The sequence below is a fragment of the Dipteris shenzhenensis genome, chromosome 29, assembly GCF_047967505.1.
Source record: "Dipteris shenzhenensis isolate YYH24624 ecotype China chromosome 29, Dip_SZ_1.0, whole genome shotgun sequence".
Taxonomy (NCBI): domain Eukaryota; kingdom Viridiplantae; phylum Streptophyta; class Polypodiopsida; order Gleicheniales; family Dipteridaceae; genus Dipteris; species Dipteris shenzhenensis.
In genome coordinates, this window is record NC_141624.1 from 33486555 (window position 1) to 33509389 (window position 22835).

The window sequence follows — 22835 nt, forward strand, 5'->3', positions numbered from 1 at the left end:
CAGCATATGTATGCTGGTCAGATAGGCCATTTTTCTGGTTATGATATCTTCTATGCTGGAGAGCACTCCTTTTCTGGTGTAGCTTTTTTTTTAAAGCACGACCTTCAACCTGTTGTGGTTCTCAATGATCGCCATGGTAGATGGATTATTGTTCAATGCCTTGTTCAAGGGGAAATTTTTGAATTTGCATTGGTTTATGCTCCTCAATCTTCTCGTGATAGAGCTTTGATCTGGGCTGCCATGCATAGCTATCCATGGCGACAACATGCCTTCATTTGTGGTGACTTTAGTAATGCCCCTCAATCGGGTGACAACACTTCAAGCCACACTCATATGTTGGCTTCTGAAACACAGGCATGATCTGATTTTTTGCTTTAGTTGCGCCTGGTTGATCTCTGGAAGGAATTACAACCCATGCTTCTGGGCTATACCTTTCAGCATAATGCTCAATCTTCTTCTCGGGCACGCTTGGACAGATGGTATCAGGTTGATCCATGGCATTGTGATGCCTTTACTTGTCAAATTTGAATTGATCATGCTTTCACACATTCGGATCATGCTCCTCTTTGGTTGAGGCTTTCCTTACATGAATTTCCCACTGACAGATTGCCTTGCCGATGGATTTTGCTGATTAATAATATTTATCTGGAGCATGTTGACTTTAAAGCCTCGGTCTCTAATGCTATTCAGCCTCTCTCTCGTCAGATACACATTGGTTTGGATTATGCCTAGCAGGCTTTTGTTGCTCAGATGCAAGCAGTTATCCGGGATTATGGCAAATCCTATATGCAAGCCACAAGGGAGACTGTAGCACGTGCCAAATTTACTTGTCAAAGTTTGACTGAGATTGCTCATCTTCGCCCTTTGTGTTCAGAGGAAAGGATGCTCTTATGTCAGGTTCAATTCTCTCTTCAATCCAATGATCACAGAAAGCTTGCCAAATGGGAAACCCGATTCAGACAACGGGCTTTTTTGGATAAAGGCTGCTCTTCCAAGCAAATTTTTAAGAGTTTACACTACAAAAGACAGGCTGCCCTACGGGTATGGTTTGCTCATGTCCAGGGAGGGCAGCCACATCCTTCACATTTAGCTGCTGCCCTCTCTGGTATTAGCGACTTTTACTGCTCAGTTGCTTCTACCAGGAGACGAGATATTCTCAGACGTGAGATTGGTGTTCGCCAGCAGTTAGCAGCTTTGCAGAGGGAAGAGCAGAAACGGCCTTCAGATGCTTGGATTCAGGAGCGCCTTGCTGCAGCGAGGGCTCACTTGCAGTTATTGCTTGATCAGAGAGCAGAGTATGCCTTTCATGCACGGGAGTCCTTCTGGATTCAGATGGGTGGTAGAGTCAATAAACACTTCTTCTCTACTCTTGGCCCTAGACATAGTAGAGAGAGTGTATCTCAGCTTATTGACTCACATGGGGTTTTACAGACAGAGCCAGATGACGTCTTACGCATAGCTTCAAATTTCTATGCCACCCTCCTTACTGCTGATCCTGAGACACACGATATAGAGGATGCTAGACAGGCTATTTGGCAGAGTATCCCAGTGTTGGTGAATCCGGATATGCATGTTCTACTTGACGCACCTTTCACCAACACAGAGTTCAGGACTGCACTTTCAGCCCTTCACAAGGGCAAGTGCCCAGGTTTAGATGGCCTCACTCCGTCTTTTTTCATTGCATTTTGGGATATGATTGGAGACTATATTACTTCAGCCATGCAGGCCATTTGGGACTCTGGCGAGATGCCTGAATCGCTTACAGAGGGCCTCATCCACCTTATCCCAAAAGGAGGTAGCAGAAATTTATTGTCCCAGTGGAGGCCTATCACACTTCTGGGGACTTGTTACAAGATTCTGGCCAAGGCTATCAGCCTCCGATTGCAGCCACTTCTCCCTGATCTTATCCACGATACTCAGACGGGATTTGTGCATGGCAGAAGTATTTTTGATAACATTTTTTCTTTCTGGGAAGCTTCAGAGTGGGCCGTGCAGAGTGGCCAGAATCTTGCCATTCTACTGTTGGATTTTGAAAAAGCTTATGACAGAGTAGATTGGAGTTTTTTGGAGGGCACCCTACTACGCTTTGGATTCACTGATGTTTGGATCAGAGGTGTTTCCTCTTTGTACAGATCAGCCCATAGCCAGGTACTTATTGGTGGGGTAAGGGGTGAGAGATTTCAGATTTCGAGATCAGTCCGTCAGGGATGCCCTCTTGCTCCTTTCCTTTTTTTACTCGTGGCCGAAGCTATGAGCATCTATCTTAGATCTCAAGCTGACATCTTTGGGCTGAGGCTTCCTATCAGAAGAGAAGAGGAGCTGCTTGACAGTGAGTTGGCTGATGACACAGCGATTTATTTGGATGCCTCTCCACAGACATTGACTTCTTTCAGGACAGCATTGGATTTATTTTGCTTGGCGGCAGGGGCGCAGATAAATTGGCATAAATCCAATGGCTTTTGGATCAGTGATGAGGACACTCCAGTTTGGGGACTTGACATAGGGTTCACTTGGGTTCAGAGGGGTGTGCCTATCAGGTATTTGGGCTGCCAGGTCGGCTTGGGTATTTCTACCACGCAGCAGTTTGCTCCCGTGTTGGAGAGCATCAGAAGGAAGCTTCTCTTTTGGAGCTCAGCCAAGCTGGATCTTGCCTCTAGAGTTGTGGTGGTCAACCAGGTCCTCTTGGCCACGGCCTGGTTTATTTGTTCATGTTGGTGCCGTTCTAGGGACTGCATCATTCAGCTCAGAAGACCGATCAGGAACTTTCTCTGGAGTGGGCTTGATGGCACAGCAGATGCCTTAGCCAGAGTGGCTTGGGAGACCCTCATCCTCCCGACACAGGATGGGGGTCTCAATATTATTGATCTAGACTTACAGTGCAGAGCCTTACTTTGCAAGATAGTGGTGCGAGGACTTATGCCAGGACAGGAACCGTGGAAGGACTTTCTTATCAGCAGCATACAGAGGTGCACACCTTCCTCAGGAGGAGACTGGATGAGCAGTGTTAGATGGATTTTCACCTCAGCACACCTCAGATCACCTTCATCCCCTCTCATGGTTGCCATTCTGAAAGCTTGGGCTAGTTTTAGAAGCTCTCTTCGGAGGATTCCTCCTTCCTCCCGGGAAGAGATTGATAGGCAGCCCATCATGTGGAACGACAGTATTTTAGATGATCGTGGCAGACCACTGGGTGCCTCACTCTACATGCAGTGGGCCAGGTGGGAGAGGGGACCTGCTTCTTCTTTGGGATCTTGGAAAGCCTTCCGTAGGCTTCCAGAGGAAACCAAGTCAGGGTTGACAGGACATCTCAGAGGGAGTGCAGGGAGGATCTTGCAGATTGAGTCAGCCCTTCCAGAGGCTTGGATAGACACAGATGATATGCCTCTCACTACCTCCACTTGGGCAGGTACTTTCTCGAGAGGCGGGGTTCCACTTCAGGTCTTAGCCTTCCGAGGTGCACAGGAGGATGCTTTGGTTTTCAGTGTCCAGGATGGTGGCAGATTGCTCAGATCTACAGATGATATATTGCTTGAGTCTGCTTTTCAGCCTATCAGGGTCGTAGGCCTTTTGATGTAGGGATCAGATTCAGAGTGGTTCTTAGACCCTGACCCCCAGTTACTCTCCACCGGGTCTTGGAGACTTTGGCTCTATGGAGGAGTTCCCATCAGGTATTTACAGTGGGACCCCGGAGAGTGGGAGTGGATTGACGTGGGGCATCGAGAGAAGACCATCCCCTTCTTTCGTTACACGGTCAGTAATGCCAGGAGATTTCAGCTCAGTAGTAGAGGTTGGAGACCCTCCAGAGTTCCTCATTGGGAGACTTTTGGTATTACTGCGGATCAGCAGAGGTACTTCTGGAGGAGGCTCTGAAAATCCCACAGGAATAGAAAGATCACTATCTTCTTTTGGCTTTCTATTCATGGAGGGATTGCAGTGAACCTTTGGAGGTCCAGATTCGGAGCCGACCCTACTTGCCCTCGTTGCCTTTCTGCTTCGGAGTCTATTCAGCATTGCTTATGGGATTGCAGACAGGCGAGATTGATTTGGATGGGGATAGCCAGGATCTTCAGTCACTTTGCCCATTCCCCACTCTTTATGACTTGGGGCTCGGTGGCTTGGCTTTCTCTTACAGGACCTCAGGTTTTCTATGAGGGACTTGACTCCTCCCGGGCCATTTCGGTTCGACTTCATCGGGTTGAGCTCTGCTCGTTGGATGTGGTTACACACCGTCCTTTTACAGCTGTACATGCCTCTGTGGATACTTCTTGGGAGATTATAGCGAGCATAGCAGCCTGGCATATCTGGAGATCCAGATGCACAGAGGCTATGGAGGGTACTCAGGTTCATCCCTCGCACACATTGGCTAGTATCTGGACAGACATCGTACACACTCTGATGGCCGTATGGACGGGTATGCAGGGGGACTCCCGTGCAGCATCAGCTAGGAGGGCTTCTTTCTTCAGGGAATGGAAGGATTCTCCTTTCTTCTCTGAATCTACTACAGGGTTGAGATGGCACTTTCAGCCTCAGCCTTGGTTTCTTTCCACCTCACTCTGAGGGGGTTTTTTATTATCCTCATGATTTCATGATGTATTCCGCTTTGAGCTTGCTCTCGCGGCTTTTGTTCTTACTTAATAGAAGTCTTTTTCATGAAAAAAAAAAAAAAAAAAAGACAGGCTGCCAATATCTGTCGGGGATCCGGATGCGTGATCGTTGTTGGTCAACATCTCGTTCAAAGCTTGCTGATTTATGTGTGCAGCACTTCTCCACTCATTTTGGGAATGTGGATACTCTTTATCCTCAGGTCGTGTTTTCACGTCAGCTTCTTTTGCAGCATGTTCATCCAATTCTGTTTGATGTTGAAGCTTTGGAACTTGAGCATCCCTTCACTGCGATTTGCCACGGCTTGCCCCCTTGCTTGAAGTACCGCCACCATTGTGCCAATACACAAAGCAAGAGACGGCTATACTCTTCCCTTGCTATAGACAGCAACACTCCTATTTGCAGGATGGGTTATGGTTTCCCCTTGCTATACTAGCGATGGTTTTTACCACTTTGTTGCTAGGACCAGGACACAGGGTGTTCTTAGACAAGAGGTTGCCATCCGTCAATAGTTGGCAGGTGCAGAAGAAATATCAGAAGAGAGCATCAGATTTTTGGGTATAGGAGCACGTTGCTGCAGTAAGAGCTCATCAACCGTCGCTTTTGGAGATAGGCAGATTTTTATTCACACTTTTGGGGAAGAAGTTTCTAGCTTTGGGAGGGTGGGTGTGAGGTGTGGGATCCTCACACGTAGCCTTGGGAAAGTGGCTGGATGGGTGATCGTATTGCACATGACCCTTTCATGACATTCGGCATGTTGAGGTTTAGAAGATCAATAGACAGAGTAATAGAGTGAGTAAGAAAGTTAAAAGAGCAAGTAAGGACAGGGCATGGATGAAATGGGTGTAGTAGACAAGGAGCTTTGGGGTTAATTAGGGTTTGTGAGATCTTACAAAAGTGGATGTAATGTAAGATTCATGGAGATTTTACCTTTTAAAATGTGCTTGGGATGGTACATCATATCCAAAGGCATTGTGTGATGATGCACCAATGCTTTAATAGAAAAATCTTGGAGGGTGCTAGAAAGCTCAAACTTTGAAGTAACAATATACTTTGGTAGGTAAGAAATATGCATATTTTAATGTATAGAAACAAGGAATGCCCTTTTTTTTTGGAGTCCACGGTGGGGTCGAGGTGGCACTTTCAGCCTAAACCTTGGTGTTTTTCTAGTTGTATCTGATTAGCACCGTTGTTTACCCACGTAGGGTGTTTCGTTTCTCATGCCTTGCACCGATGTATTTCTGCCATGAGCTTTCTTTTGGGAATCTTTCATACTCAATAGAAGTCTTTTCATTGAAAAATAAAATAAAATAAAAAATATTTAATTTGAAGGGGCCTTAATTGGAGGATAGTAACAAAAAATTTACCAAGGAGGAATGGCTTGAAGATACGGAGTGTTGTGTACATTAATTTTTTTTCTAATATAGCCTTGTCTTGGTGAAATTGTAAGGTTTTAGGAATTGACCAATCTTGGTTTTCAGGCTTCTTGGAAATAATAATCTGACAGGGGAAGTCCCACCACAACTTGCTATTCAGAGCTTGACTGTGTTGTAAGTTAAAAGTCTTTAAAACATATTCCATGTATCCCTTTCAGGTTGGTAGGCTAGAATCATTATCCTTCTCTTTGCTCTTTTTCCATCAAACACACACATCCACTCGCCCCTGTACAATAATTATTTTTTGTGATCCTTGATCTAAATTGGTCTTGCATTTGTGTGTTGGTAGTGATATCCCAGTCAGCATGTTCATAATTAAAGGTCTTGTACAGGGATTTATCTTACAACAACCTTTCCGGAAATCTCCCTACATGGATAAGCAATGGCAACCTACAAGTGTATGTCACATAAACCGATAGCTTCTGAATCTTGTTTTCCAAAAATCAAGTACACAGAATGTAGATTTCATCTGTTGCAAATCTCTCTCTCTCTCTCTCTCTCTCTCTCTCTCTCTCTCTCTTTCTTTCTTTCTTTCTCTCCCCCCCCCTAATATATAACCACAAGTTTATGATGCCCTGTTATGGGTGTGCTTCCTATTTTGATTTTGATCTCAATTTCAATCTATTGATTTAGAGGTGCTTTGTAATTTATAGGATGCTTGCAGGTTAGTCTTGAAGTAGCCTTATACACTCCATGCAGAAGACTTTCTTGATGCTTGAATTTTTTAGTCGTTTGGTCTCCTTAGGTTCATCTTAGCGTATGTTAATAGATTTTTATTTATTCTTTCTTGCTCTTTATATTCGTTTATCTCTTTCTTTCTTACTACAGCAGAACATTGCATGAGATCCCTGGCAGGTTCCAACGACCTTTTTTAGACCACTGGCACATACTCTATATGTTCTATGGGCTAGTTTCTTTCTTATTTAGATGATCGTTTCCTTGCACTTTGCCTTTATGAGTTGCACAAACTTTGCTTGGCTACTCTATCCAAGCATCCTGCAGCACATCCATCTCTTTCATCAGTGCTACTTTTTTTTTTTTTGCAAAAAGAGACTTCTATTAAGTATCAAAGAAAACCGTTAGAGCAAGCTCATACGGGATACACCATGCAATGCATGAAAAGCTCAAGCGCCAAAAAGAAAGGACTGGGGCTGATAGTGCCATCTCAATCTGGTAGAAACCTCCGAGAAAAAGGGAGAACCCCTCCAAACTCGATGAAATACAGTCTTTCTAGAAGAGGTTGCCTATGAAGGGCCCTGCATGCTAGCCCATATGGCTATCAAAGTGTGAACCGTGTCAGTCCAAATGCCCGTGAACACTTGTGATGGGTGTATCTGGGTGCCATCCAAGGCCTCTGTACATCTGGCTCTCCAAATGTGCTAAGAGGAAATGCTAGCCAAAATCTCCCAAGAGGTGTCCACTGAAGCATGAGAAGCACAGTGCTACATTTTGAAAGGTAGAATGTACAAAGAGAGTGTCTCAATCAACCTTGGACAGTTGAAAGGGAGAGAATGGGTTATGTTTGAAAGACCAATGCATAGGTACTGCACAAAGTTATCCAGGGCTCTTTCACAATCTACTAAAAAATATCCAGCCCCGTTCTTGGAACATGTGGACTGTAAACATGGCGCTCCCATGATCCATCATGACATGTGAATGCCTATGTTGAATTTTATGACATTTCTAGGGATTCATGTCAGGTCCTAGGCTCAGTGAGCACTTATTTACGAGCAGCAAGCCTGTTCATGCAAGCAGGTACTTATGAGTACACAGTTTCTCAACCATCATTCTTTCTAGCCTACTATACTTCTCTATCTTATCCTGTTCTTGCAATACAACTATGCCATCAACTAAATTTTCTTTATAATTTAATGAACACAAGAGAACAACTAAATTTTCTTTATAATTTAATGAACACAAGAGAACAAGAAATGAACACAAGTGAACTCCAACTGAAATGTTCAGCCAAATGAAGTACAAGTACTTGGTATATACAGTCCAAGTACTAGAGCACACAAAAACTCTAAAATAGACTATATCCTAGTCTATCCTATACCACCAAATTGTATATATCTCTACAAATCCCCCCTCAATGATATTGCTGAAATGCTCTGGAATGTTCTCAGAAGCACCTGCAGTACCTAACAAATTCATCCACTTGTGGATATAGCAACCTATGGGAGTACAAAAGAAAACAATTTCATTTTACAACCCTAGTACGACTGGTCAAAACTCCTCCAGGTTGCCCGACGCAGCTACAAAATTTCCAGTATCCAGAATTGCCTGAAAAAACTGCGCACGCGATGCAAAACAAAGTCGCCCAGCTGAGGAGTGCTTCCTGGTGCAAAATCTCACAACAAAACTGAAGATTGAGATCACGTGAAGCTCGTGGGAGCTCAGGACAAGCCAAAAGAGAAGTCGTTCAAGATGGTGACCTCCTGAATGTGGTCGCTCTCTAGTGCCAAGCTCACCTGGATCCACTCTCTCACCGGGTGTGAGGCCCACAATTCTGCCCACGACTCTCTTGTCCTAGGGAGACTGAACTGCATGCTGCACCTGTGCTTGTTGTCTGGAGAGAGAATGACGTTCATGGAGGGATTGCAGTGAACTAGTGAGGCCCGTGTTGGGGACAGACTCTACTTGAATTTATTGCTTAGAAATCTATTTGGCATTGCTTTTGGGATTGCAGACAAGCGAGGATCGTCTGGAAGAGGATCGCTAGATTATTGAGCACCTTTATGCTTTTGTTGTTCTTCATCACCTAGGCTCGATAGCTTGGATTTCTCTTACATGGGACCTCAGGTTTTTAATGAGAGGCATGACTCTTGTTGGGGTCCTTCAGTGCAGTGGGATATGCTCTTTGGATGATGTTCTTGGTTCCCCTTACAAGCCTATACATGCCTTTGTGGATACTTCATGGGAGATTTTGGTGACCATATTAGCATGGAAAATTTGGATATCGAAATGCACAGAGGCCTTGGATGGTTCTTAGGTCCATCCTACACACACATTGGATAAAATTTGGACAGATACTATACACACCTTGGTGGCCATTTGGGAGAGCATGCAAGATTTTTTTCAAGCAGTCTCCACTAGTAGGATTGCTTTTCTCAGGGGAGTGGAGTGGCTCCCCGTTCTTCTCGAAGTCCTCAATAGGGTTGAGGTGGCACTTTCAACCTCAACCTTGGTTTCTTTCTAGCTTTGTTATGGGAGTTTGATTTAGCTTCACTAGGGTGTTTATTTCTCATGCTTTGCATGATGTACTCCTCCCTTGAGCTTTGCTCTTGTAGTTTCTTTCATACTAATAGAAGTCTTTTCTTCACAAAAAAAGAACCAAGGCATCCCCATTTGAATCGTGTCGAAGTCCTATGACCTGACATGGGATACCTAGCCTCATAAAAGCCCCAAGCCAAGTAAGAAATGATGAGGCTCGCCATCTGTAACCACCTAATCCAAGGATAGGGCTACATCAATTTGCTCAATTCTCCTCTCACTTTCTTTGAGTGGCTTACTAATTGAAACTTATAATCTTTGGGAATGATTTTGAAACCCTTTCAAAAACCATGAGGAAGCGGGTCCTCTCTCCCATGTGGACCACTACATATAATGAGAGGTACCAAGAGGTTTGCGATGAGAATGGCTTTATTCACTAAAGCTAGCTCTCTAAACCTGAGAAGATGGTGTTTTCCACGGACATATAAGTTCAAAGGGTTTGCAATGCCACGTGCAAGGGCATAGGCAGGTAAGCAAGATAATATCCTGCCCTAGATCAGATCTTGCCAGGATAGTAATAAAAAATATTGTAAGCAGAGAATTTTTTCAAAAGAATGATCTTGTCCTTCTATTGGTTGATTTTCTCACCTCCCAAGAACTCTGACAAAGACTTGAATAACCAAACAGTTTTGTGGAAGAGAGCCTCTTTTTGGAAGAGACTCTGGAAATCCCACACGGATGGAAAAAGCACTATTCTTTTTGGCTTCATGGTGGGATTGCAGATAGTTAACCTATGGAGATCTAGGTTTGGGGCAAACTCTACGTGTCCTCGTTGCCACTCTGTGGTGGAATCAGTTTAGTATTGTTGGATTGCTATGATCTTCAGCACCTTTGCCTACAACCCTTCCTTCATCACCTGGGGTCCAGTTGCTTAACTTTCCCTTTTTTGAGAAAAGTGATATATTCCATTCAAAACGAATCATACAACAGGTGGGAGAGAAAGTACTCTATCCCTAGCCTCAACAATCTGGCAAAAAAGCCATGGTGGTGGTCTAAAATGCCATGACATCCCAAAAGGGGTCAAATGAAAAAATAATGAGCAGTCCCATGTCCTCATGAAGGATCAAAGTCTCCCACGAGCTGCCAAAGAGGTGCCTGTACACCGCTCCCACTGACTCCTGAGAGTGAAGATAATCTCTGCCCAAATGGAAGCGAGAGTGTCAGCCTCCGTGCATAAATGGCCCCTAAGGACAAAAGAACATCGCGAACACCATATCGGCCATAGAGTAATGCTAGAAATCACCTCCCAGGCTGACCCTGCAGGTGAAGTAGGCATGGAATCCTGAGCTGGTACAGGTACCAAAAGTAAATCCTACGGCTCCATGATGCTGACATCTGTGGAACCCCGTCTCTGGCGACGCTGCATGAAGAAACCGTGGTCTCCTGGCTCTGACTCAAAGAGAGCAAAGGCTCCAGATCCTCTCCCCCAAAGGGCAGCGCCCCATGTCATCAGAAAGGACTCGGATGTAACATATGAGAACAACCTGAAGATACCTGTCCATACCACTCTAGAGCTGGGGCAGCTCCATAAACAATGCTTACTAGATTCCTCTGCAAGCTGACAACACATACACAAGGAGGGTCTACCCATCTGCTGAAGCCAAGTACCCACAGGTATACCCCTATGTAAAGTGAGCCAAAGAAAGTAGGAGACTTTCCTGGCTCTACTGATGCCCCAAAAGTGAGTCCAGTAGCTCAGCAAGAGCTCTGCAGTAAGTCCCTGTGCGTGCCAATGCTGTGAGGTAGATGGTAGGTGATGAGAGTCTCTCTACTGAAGCCTGTAACCTGCCCTCATCGAGTACTGGAAAAAGGAAAGAGGACGAACGCCTGCCACCGGAGCAGGCCACGTCCACTCACTCGGGTCCCAGTCGAGCTCCGTGAGAGGTCGACCCTCAAAAATCCAAAGTCTCCATCTAGGATCCTCTGCAATGGTCAACCTGGAAGGATCTGTGGCCCATTCCTTACCCAGGCAACCAATGACCTTGACTCTTTGCTAAAGGAGCTCCTGTCGATCCAGGGGCTGAGTGGGATACAATCTGTGAGAGGAGTCCGTCTCAAAATAAGTAAACGGTGCCGGTCCCAAACGAACTCCAATGCATAGCCCAGCCTCACTAAAACAACCTGACCAAGTAGAGATGGGATGAACATAGGCTGGATCTGTAAGCATATCCTTCCACTCCTGAGGAATAGCTCTCATGATCAGTAATCTGGTGGCAACAATCTGTCCAAGTGGCCCGTGTCTATCTTTGATCTCCTCCTTTGACATCTCCACACCTCCCCTGAACCAATCTCCGACTGTCACAACCCCCTGAGCATGCCATCTGGCCAAGGGAGTCCTAAGTTCTGTACCAGGGGAAGATCCCTGATACCGAACCAGGGGGTTATGATAAAGTGGCTGTCGGGCAATTTCCTCTCTGGAGGAGGGAACTGCTCTGATGAGGTGTTATCGAAAATGATCCCATATCTGAATAAGCCTTTTTCCAAGTGGTGAGGAAGGCTGAGAATGCTGGTTTGTCAGGAAGATCCAACTGACTCTACCTGCCCACTGGCCTGCTGCTCTAGGGGTGCACTGGTGAATCCCATGCAGTAGTAACTGCTTCCACGGCTGATCTCTTGGAGTCAAACCTCTAACAAGAAGTTTGACTAAAAGGGCTCTGCTCTACATCTCAGGATCAAGAACCCCAAGTCCTCCCTGCGAGGAGGGTAAAGTGATAGTATCCCATGAAACCCTTGCCCTAGTGTCCTCAGAACCGTCGCCACCACTCCACAAAAAGTTCCGGAGCAATCTCCTTACCTGACGGATCGAGTCAGCATGAAAGCACCAACATGACGCAACATAGCACATAGTCGCTAGTAGAACCTAGTTGAGTACCAGCGCTCTTCCGGCCAAAGAAAGTCTAGCCGTACTCCAGTAGGCTAGCTTTCTCCGGATGCTCTCAAGAACTAGGGCAAACTGTTGCGTCAGAGACACCTCAATGCCAACCTGGAAGCCTAGATATCTCGTGGAGGTGCCTCTGGGAATCCAAACAAAGCCTCTGTCTCCTCCCCATGCTGGGGTATCCTCCTGAGCTCCAATCCAGATGCCTTTTAATTTGTTCCAATTGGCAAGTCCCCCTGAGGCTAGGCAGAACTTGTCAATTGAATCCGCAGCAGTAGCGAGACTATATGCATCTCCTCTGACTGTCAGTGCCGTGTCGTCAGCAAACTCAGTGTCCAGAAGCTCCTGCTCCCGTCGGATAGGCAAATGGAGGCCCAAAGTGCCATGACTGGTAGCCTGCATAAAGTATCCCATAGCCTCCGCTACGAAAAGGAAAAGGTAAGGTGCAAGCGGGCATCCCTATCGTACCGATCTGGATAGCTGAAAAGCCGGTCCTCTGCCTCCACAGACCACCATCCTGCTAGAAGAGTGGGAGTAAAGTGAGGAGACCCAAGAAATCCATCTATCACTGAAGCCTAGCCTCCTCATAGTGCCCTCCAAGAAACCCCAGTCCACCCTATCATAAGCCTTCTCAAAGTCGAGAAGAAGAACTGCAATCTCCTGCTGACTCTCCTTCACCCAGTGAGTGGCCTCCCAAAAAGTAAAGATGTTATCCAAGATACTCCGATCTTGGACAAATCTTGTCTGAGTAGCTCTGATGATATCTGGCAGCAAAGGCTTTAGGCGAAGAGCCAAGGTCTTCGCTAGGATCTTGTAGGTTGTCCCTAGAAGTGTAATGGGTCTCCAATTACGTAGGACTGTCTTGTCTCCCCCTTTCGGGATGAGACAAATCATACATGTGCATAATGTCTCACCCAAAGATCCTATATCGAGAGCCTCTGAAAAGGCAGAGAGTAGATGAGGCCCAATCGTATCCCAAAGAGCTCTAAAAAGAAGTGGCGACAAACCGTCCTCCCCCGGGCATCTGTCTCTGGGCAGCTCATGTAACGCGTCCGTGATCTCCAGGAGTGATAGTGGGCTATCCAAAACATGACTCATCCTGTCTGAGACCATCAGGGGGACATGGCTCCAAATCTCCTCTCTGGCTCTGATCATCTCCTCAGTGATTGGATCGGCGGTGTAAAGAGTGGAATAGAAATCAGAAGTGATCTCAACAAGACGGTGAGGGTCCGTCTGAAGAGACCCGGCCTCATCCACAAGACTACGAAGACTGTCCGAAGAGTATCTCTGACCCACTGCCCTGAAGAACTCTCTAGAGCATCTATCGCCCTTCTGAATCCAAAAAGTTTGCTAGGAGTAAGACCTGAACTGGGCCCTCCTGCCCTGAATCTCCTCTAGTCTCTCCTGAGCCTCCGAAAGCTGCCCTCTGATGAAAAGAGAATGAGGAAAAGTCTGAATCAATCTCTGAAGTCTGGATACCTCCACTCTTGCGTTCCGATCTTTGATTCTGAGCTTTTCCTTCTCCTCTTTTGCCCTCAACTAGCAGGCCAAGCTGACTCTAGCCAAAGCCCCCTCTACCCACATCAACAAGCCCTGATCCACAAAAGTTTCCTCTGACAACCAAGCCTCTCTCAACCGTTCCACGAACTCTGTGTCCTGAAAAACAAAGTCCGGAACTCTCACTGAGCATGTGCTCTCCAATCGAGAGGTAGGAAGAATCTGTAATAGGACTGGAGCATGGTCAGATAAAACATAACCCGGGTGGATCCCAATCTGTCCTCCTCTGGCCTGGTCCCATTGGCCAATATAAAACCTGTCAAGTTTGACCAAAGAAAGAGAGCCATGGAAAACCCCGGACCAAGAGAACTGAAGACTGTCAGCCAAGTGACGAAAGTCGTCCAATCGAGCTGCATCATGAAGTCCAGCATGCAAAACAAAACTATCCCACTCCACTCTCTCCCTATCAGAAAGGCCACCCTCTGTCTGACCCGACTTGTCTTCAGAGAATTCAACCATGTTGAAATCTCCTCCAACAATCCAGCTGTCTGCCTGAGGAAGGGACTCTCTGAGCTGTCTCCAAAAAGCACGTCTGTGGGCTGGATCCATGGAAGCATACACATTAAGAACACCAACTGTTGTGCTCTCAATATGAAGAATAACATAGCATGCTGTGCTCTCCACTAGTGTACCCTCTTGGGTGATCTCTGAGGCCCACCTAGCTGAAACTGAAATGCAAACTCCTCCCCTCGTGCCATCTGCTGGGCTCCAATATGTCCAGCTCTGCTGTCCTCTGAGTAAGGATCTGCATCTGTCAATCCTGTCCTGGGAGAGCTTATGCTCCTGGATAAGCACAATGTCTGGAGGGGACCCTGAGGAAATAAACCGAAGGGAATCCCTAAGCAGCTGCAATCTAGGAACTCCCAATCTACGACCATCTACATCTGAGGTAAATCTACGGCCATTTAGTCCTCTCACATTCCAAGAAATGATGGACAACCTAGACATCGGATGGAAGTGAGGGTGTGCCAGTTGCAACGGCACAAAACTCTCTCTCTGACAGCGCAATCCAAAGTCGGCGGTCTCTGATCAAACTCCAAATCTGCCCCAACTCATGTAAAATGGCTCCATCCAAGGGAATAGTACTCTGGCGCGAACTGAGGAGCTGAAAGTCAAACCAACCAGCACTCCTGGGCAAATCAAAGTCTCCCTGAATCTCAAAGAACAGAAACAGAAAGGCCCTGCCACCGAAGCCAGGTCGAAGAGTCCTAGGGCAAGAATGAATCTGCGAGCCGACAATACGATGAACCGATGAAAACTGAGTCATGCACATGAGCTGTCTAGCAATCTCGCTGTCATGTAACTCAGCTGACCAGCTTTCGCTCCCCCGAGATCGAAAGCTACCTGTGGAGAAACGAAGAACGTGCCCCTCTCTGGAGAGAGTAACAGATCCCAAGTACTCCTCTACCTCCTCTGACCGTCGGCAAAACACCAGTAGAAGTTCCAATCGAGTGAGGGAGTCTGTGATAACCCCTTGAGCCAAAAAGGGCCAAAACTCAACGGGCAGATCTCTGTCAACCATCCTGGGGTCAGGTCTAGGAGTCAAAAGAGCTGAAAAGGGCTGAGCCGTCCTGACTCTGCTCCTAGAATAGGTGAGAGGGAGAGGAAGAATCTGCGACGAGGTGCCTGTCCGCGTGGGTGATTGATACTCTTGCTCGATCTCGTCTGCTAGGATCTCCCAATCCGATGGGAGATCTTCAATCAGATGTTCAATCAGATGGTGGTAGGTTGTCTAGATCTTCATATGACATTCTCTTTCCATTTCAGCCTATCAAGATCATAGGGTTTTTGGAGCATTGCAAGGATTCTCAGTGGCACCTGGGTCCAAACACAGATCTTACTCTCTTGGGTTCTCGAGGAATTTGGCTATACAAAGGGTCCCGAAGAGTGGGAATGGATTGATGTAGGGCACCGAGAGAAAGTCTCCCCTTCTTTTGTTAGATTGTTAAGTAATGCCAAGAGGTTTTTTTTTTTTTCAAGAAAATTACTTCATTAAGTATGAATGAAAACCACAAGAGCAAGCTCAAATGGGGGAGTACATCATGCAATGCATGAGGAAAAAACAGCTCAAAATGAGCTTATAAAAGACAGCTTAAAATGAGCTAATAAAAAACCAAGGCGGAGGCTGAAAATGCCATCCCAACCCTCAGGGACACTCAAAGAAGAAAGGAGATCCTCTCCAAATTCTGAAGAAAGTAACTCTCCTGGCAGTAGTGGCTGCCCTGGAGGATCCCTGCATGCTCGTCGGTCCAAATACTGGCCATAGCCTGGGAAGGCTGAACCTGGATACCCTCCATCACCTTTGTATACCTAGCTCTCCAAATATGCTAAGCTGTAATGCTAGCCAAAATCTCCCAAGACGTGTCTACTGAGGCATGAGCAGCTCTGAAAGGAGTGAAGGGAACATCCTGGAGGGAACAAGACTCCACTGAGTGTTGCCATACAATGAGAGCTGGATTTGGATCATGTCCCTCGAAAAACACCTGAGGGCCAGTAAGAGATAACCAAGCCACTGAACCCGAGGTCATATAGAAAGGTGTTGTATGAAAGATAATGAAAATCCTAGCAACACCTTTCCAGATCATCCTCGCTTGTCTGCACTCCCAAAGGCAATGTTGTACTGACTCAACTCCAATGTGACAACGAGGACAAGTAGGGTCTGAACTAGTTTTTCACTCATTGACACGTTGCCTTGATGGTTGATCGCTTTTTGCTTTCAGATTCACGTTGAGATAGAATTGGAATAGTATGATACAAGTGCTAGGCAATGATAACCAAAATACTCACATGCAATTGGCGGGACCTTCTCAAAGGTTAGTACCTGTGTTGTTAAGTGTGTCTGTTACTAAGTTAGTAAGCGGTGCACCCGATAACATCCTTTCAAAGCCCGCAGCAACGGGGTATACAGTTTTCGATGAGCCCGAGTTGATTAAAATGAAAAGGCAAGTAGCCAATCATGATGTGATTGTGTTGTTTGACTCAGTGTCAATACACAATGTAATTAACTCGAAGCTTATTAAGAGGCTCAAGTTGAAAACTAGTCCGTCTGACTATGCTTATACGGCCAGGATGGCGGACAGAAGTTCAACTGAAGTATGGGACCAGAGGGTTACCCAGTTGGAACTTCGAATTCAGGACTATGTTGAGAAGCTGGACTTTGAGTTGACCAGGCTTGCTCACACAGATATAGCCCTAGGCATGGCTTGGCATTTTTGGAAAAATCCAGCCATTGATTGGAAAAAGCATATTTACCAGTTCAAGATGAACGGGGTAGAATATGTTTTGCGAGGTGAAAAGGATTTACATCGAAGACCATTGATTTCAGCCATGGAAATTCGGAAGACTCCGAAAGAGTTTCTTTGTTTGTGTATAGCATCGGTAGAGTCGATTGATGATGCATCGGCTAGCACTGAGGCTACCCAACATGGGAAAATGGCCGAGTTAGCTAAAGAGATATCGGAGAAGTTCTCTGATTGTTTTAGGGATGAGTTACCTTATGGGTTACCTCCAGAGCGGAATGTTCAGCATAAAATTGAGCTTATCCCGGGGGCAGAACCTGTAAATAGACCTCCCTATAGATTGAGTTTTATAGAAGAAGCTGAGGTGCGAAGACAACTGGAAGAATATCTCAAGCTGGGGCAGATTTAACCCAGTTTTTCACCTTTTGCTTCCCCAGTGATATTAAAGAAGAAGAAAGATGATACTTTTCGTCTCTGTATAGATTACAGAGCATTGAATAATATCACTATTAAGCACAGGTATCCGATGGCTCGGATCGATAATTTGCTAGATACATTACATGGGGCCATAATTTTCAATAAGATAGATCTTAAGTGTGGCTACCATCAAATCCGTATTAGAGCCGAGGATGTGCATAAAACCGCTTTTAGAAGCAGGTTTGGACATTATGAGTTTTTGGTAATGCCCTTTGGACTTACCAATGTTCCAGCTACATTCGTCATGCTTATGAACGATTTACTACGTCCGTATATCAGAAAGTTTGTAGTATATTTTATTGACGATATTCTGGTATTCAGTAAAAGTATTACTGAGCATCACGAACACTTAAGAATAGTGTTCAGTACTTTGAGGAAAGCCAGTCTGTATGTAAATAAGAAGAAAACTATACTGCGTATGGTTAGACTTGAATATTTAGGATTCATAATTACTCCAGAGGGGGTAGAAATGGATCCAAAGAAAGTGGTTGCGATACTGACTTGGCCAATCCCTCAGAGTTTGACCGCTCTGTGATCATTCTTGGGATTTGTCCAATTTTATCGAAGGCATATCAAAGGATATTCCGAAATAGTATCGCCATTGACTGATTTGACCTCAGATAAAGTACCTTTTATATGGGGACAGAATCAACAGGAAAGTTTTAACACCATAAAACAAGCTGTGGTCATAGGACCAGTGTTAAAAATAGTTGATTCCAAGAAACCGTTGTTCCTTGAAATCGATGCAAGTAGCATTGCGATAGGAGCAGTTCTCCTCCAAGAGGGAAGGCCAGTAGCCTTTGAAAGCAAGAAGCTTTCTCCCTCTCAACGAAATTGGCCAACTCATGAGTTAGAGTTGTATGCCGTTGTCCATGCTTTGAAAACATGGAGACATTATTTGTATGGATCAGAGTTTTATGTGGATGTTGATCATGATACTCTGAAACATTTTAGTTAACAACCTGACTTGAGAGGCCGCCAAGCTAGGTGGGCAGAACTCATGCAAGAGTTTAATTTGACGATTCGGTACCGAAGAGGGAAGGATAATAAAGTTGCTGATGCGTTGTCACGCATTATGCATAACATGAGTTTCACGGTGTTAGAGAGTGCTCTAATGGCCGAGATTAGAGAAACTCAAAAGGTGGACGAGTTCGTCCAGAGCCTATGGCCTAAGGCTCATGTGTTAAAACCCGGGGAAAAGGATGACCTGGCATCCAGAAAAGGCCAAATTTATGCAAGATATGCCATAAGGGATGGTATGCTGAAAAGAAATGGCAAGGTAGTAGGACCTAATTAGAATGATCTCAGGCAGAGAGTCATTCGACAATGCCACGATAGCCCATGTGCGGGACATCTAGGAGTCGAGAAGACATATGATCTCGTGAAGCGAGATTTCTTTTGGCCAAAGATGAAAAAGCATATTCATGAATATGTGACACGTTGTTTTTCGTGTCAGGTAAGTAAGGCAGAACGGGTGAAGCCACCCAGACTTTTACAGCCCTTAGAGATACCACTAAGTAAGTGGAGAGCATTTCCATGGACTTTATTGTAGGGCTGCCTATGACACAAGGTGGATATGATTCTATCCTTATGGTGGTTGATTGTCTTACCAAGATGGCTCACTTCATTCCAACTAGAGAGTCTGTTAGTGCCCCGCAAGTGGCGGATTTATTTATTAGACATATATTTCGTCTGCATGGATTACCCAAATCCATAGTGTCAGACAGAGATGTCAAATTTACCGGTCATTTTTGGACTGCGGTATTTGAAACACTAAGGACTGAGTTGGGAATGAGTAGTGGGGATCATCCAGAAATGGATGGTTAGACAGAAAGAATCAACCAAATTTTAGAGGATATGCTTAGAGCATATGTGTCATTGAGGCAACATACATGGAACAAGTGGTTGCCATGTTAGAATTATAGATATAATTCAGCAGTGACCAATGTAATATAATAAGCTAGTTAGGGGCACTTTTCCCTCTCTAAGAGGTTTTTCCCCCTAACTGCAGTTAGTTCACTAACTATGGTTAGTGACTACTAAGGTTTTGTCACTAGGACAAAACCTTATCTTTCTCACTTTGTGTTGTACTCTCTTGCTCTATTCTATTGCAACTACGTCTTCAGCTTCCAAGCTTTCTATTCTCTAAATCTCTCTTGCTCTCACTCACACCATCTCATTCATTTGGTATCAGAGCAAGGTTCAAGAGCTCCGTGCTCCGTGCTCTATTCTGCTCCAACCTCCCCGTCCAGCTTCAGCCTGTACAATCGTACGGTATTCTGCCGTACAGGTGCGCCGTGCATACCTGCTCACCGTACATCATGAAGTGCCGTACATCGTCGCCGTACAGATCGTCGTTGCTGTCGTACAGTTTCCGTACAGATCGTCGTTGCTGCCGTACAGTTCTGGTACAGATCGTCGTTGCTGCCGTACAGATCGCCGTACAGGTGCAGGAGCATCCGTACTATTTGGCCGTACAGATCGCCGTACTATTTGGCCGTACAGCCCGTACATACTGTACCGTACAGTTCGTACTGTACCGTACCACCTGTACCCTTCACAGATTTGTGTGCACTTCTGTATTTTCAGATCTGTACTAGCAGATTTACACAGGTTGCTTTCAGCCACGGGTGTTCTTTGATAGGCTCATCTTGCAGAAAACCACAGTTTGGTGCAGTTGTTTTGGAGTACATTTGGGGCATTTTGCATATTGCAGACATTGCAATCATTGTGCAAGTTTGGAACTACATCTGGAGCAAAATTGCAGATCTAGTCTAAAATTTGGGGCTTTTGTTTAAAAATTGCAGATTTGGGGCTTTTAGTAATTTTGCCCCTTTCTGGCTGCAATTTCTAGCCACAAATTGGGGCTTTTGTGTTGGGAGAGCATTTTTTGGAGTATTCAGTACATACTGCCTTTCTTGGAGTGTTTGGAACACTTTTGGCAGATTTTGGAGAGTGTTTGATGCTTGGACAGATTTCTGACAGCTCAAGTACAGAAATCTAAGTTGCATATACAGCCCGTGCTTGGCTGTGTTTTTGGGAGTTGTGCATTTTATTCCCAGTAAGGGAATTCAGCTTTGTATCTGCTTAAATCTCTTTCTCAGATATGGCCCATCAAAATCAGAATGAGTTCCAGTTCGGTGGTCTTTCACAGGAAGACAAGTTGGATGGTACCAACTACTCCCTCTGGAGTTTCATGGTACGTAATATTCTGATTTCTCGCAATTTATGGGATTATGTCAATGGGGATGAAATCCGACCAGCAGATATTGCACCTGCTACCCCTCCTCAGCAAGGAGGTGGAAGAGGTCGTGCACAGGGTGCAGCTGCAGGACAAGTTGTTGGTGCAGCTACAGTCAATACTCCAGAGCAGAAGAGATGGGATTCACGGGATGCCTTAGCCTTGTCATGCATCTCTCTTTCAGTGAAAAGATCAATCATTCCGCATATCCGGTCGTGTAAGACCTCCAGGGCAGCGTGGGATATTTTGGAAAGCATGTATGCAGCACGGAATGATGCCAGGGTATCTTTCTTAAAAAGAGAGTTGAGCAATACACATATGGAGGAGGGTGACTCCATGTCAGTCCACCTCACAAAGCTACAGGATCTCAGAGAGCAATTGTTAAACATAGATGAAATAATTCCTGATTCAGAGATGATTACAACCACTCTGAATTCTCTTCCTGAGTCTTATCTCAGCTTTCACACTTCGCTGAATTTATCATTGAGGGGGGGTGCAAATCCTCTCACTTTTCATGAGTTGATAGGACTTCTGCTTCAGGAAGAGCAGACCAGGAAAAATTTGGCTTCACGTGCAGGTGAACAAGCCATGCTCTCAAAATTTAAATAAAAAACAAAGGGACAGGCAAAGACAGCAGCAAATCAGCCTTCCAGTGGGTCAGGACAGCCTTCACAAAAGGCTAAAAGTGATGCAAGTAAGCCCAAAAAGAAGGGTTTTTTGTCACTACTGCAAAAAGCCAGGTCATCACATAGCAGAATGCAGGAAAAGGATTGCAAAAGAAAAGAAAAACAGCTCAGGAATGGCTGTTTCAGATTCAGCCCCTTGTGCATCTGACAGTGGGGATGCTGCAGCCAACTTTGTTGGTCAAGATTATGCCTTTTTATCTTGCATTTCTGATTCTAGGTTGGCTGTTCCAGATGCTCGGGATAGTACATCCTCTTGCAGTGATGATACATATGCATTTTTGACTTGCAGCTTTGACTCTTCTACAGATGCATCTGCTTTCAGTGTTAATGAAACACTGAACACATGGTATTTTGACAGCGGTGCATCCAAGCACATCACTTCTAGGAAGTGTCTTTTTACTTCCTTGCATCCACCTCCTGTTGGTAAGAAAGTCACTTGTGCCAACAACTCCTCATATTCAGTACGTGGCACAGGAGAAGTTGAGCTCACTGCAATTGATGGCTCAATTTTCAGACTTTCAGATGTCTTATATGTGCCTGGCATAACCAAAAATCTTCTTTCAGTGTCCACTCTTAACAGAGGGGGATTTCAGGTCATCTTTGAGGATGACAAATGTGCTGTCCGAGACAGGGAAGCTAACTATGCCTTAATGTTATCTGGTACTCTGCTGCGTGGGCTTTTTCAGCTTGATATTTTTGAGAAAAGAACAGCCCATGCTCTGGCAGTTTCTACCCCTACAGCTGCCATGCAAAATGCAGAATTATGGCATGCCAGATATGGCCACATGCATTACAACAGCTTGATGACACTTCAGAAATTTTCAATGGTTGATGCATTGCCACCTCTTGAGATACCTCCTCCACATGCCTGTGAAGGGTGCATTTTAGGTAAGATGCATAGATTCCCCTTCAAGAAGGATGGTTCAGTTAAAGCTGTTCGCAAATTGCAGCTTATACACAGTGATGTCTGCGGTCCCATGAGGACTCCGTCATTGGGTGGTCATCTCTACTTTGTCACATTTATTGATGACTACTCCAATTTTACTTGGGTTTATGGGCTGAAAAAGAAATCTGAAGTGTTCACAGTGTTTAAACACTTTTCAGCCATGGTTGAAAATGAAACCGGACTCAAGATACAGACATTACGCACGGATAGAGGTGGGGAATACCTATCTGCAGAATTTGATGCTTTTCTCAAGCAAAAGGGTATTGTGCATCAGCTCACAGTCAGGCTGACCCCTCAGCAAAATGGCAAAGCTGAGAGGAAAAATAGAACCCTCATGGAGATGGACAGATGTATGCTGAAAAGCAAACACATGCCTCATAAATTCTGGTTAGAGGGTTTGATGTGTGCCAATTACATTTTGAACAGGGCTCCCACTAAGGCTTTAAAAACAAAAACTCCTTTTGAGGTCTGGAATGACAGGAAGCCTTCAGTGGATCACT

At 45.3% G+C, this 22835-nt stretch overlaps 1 protein-coding gene across 1 annotated transcript in view; it reads left to right on the forward strand.

Moving 5' to 3' along the window:
* LOC147882735 (putative LRR receptor-like serine/threonine-protein kinase At1g56140) overlaps positions 1-22835 on the forward strand; it is a 382197-nt gene that overhangs the window by 234589 nt on the left and 124773 nt on the right. The window contains exons 13-14 of the mRNA XM_087400709.1: positions 6084-6152; positions 6371-6436. Coding sequence (XP_087256835.1) covers positions 6084-6152; positions 6371-6436 — 135 coding nt within the window. The remainder of the gene's footprint in view (positions 1-6083; positions 6153-6370; positions 6437-22835) is intronic.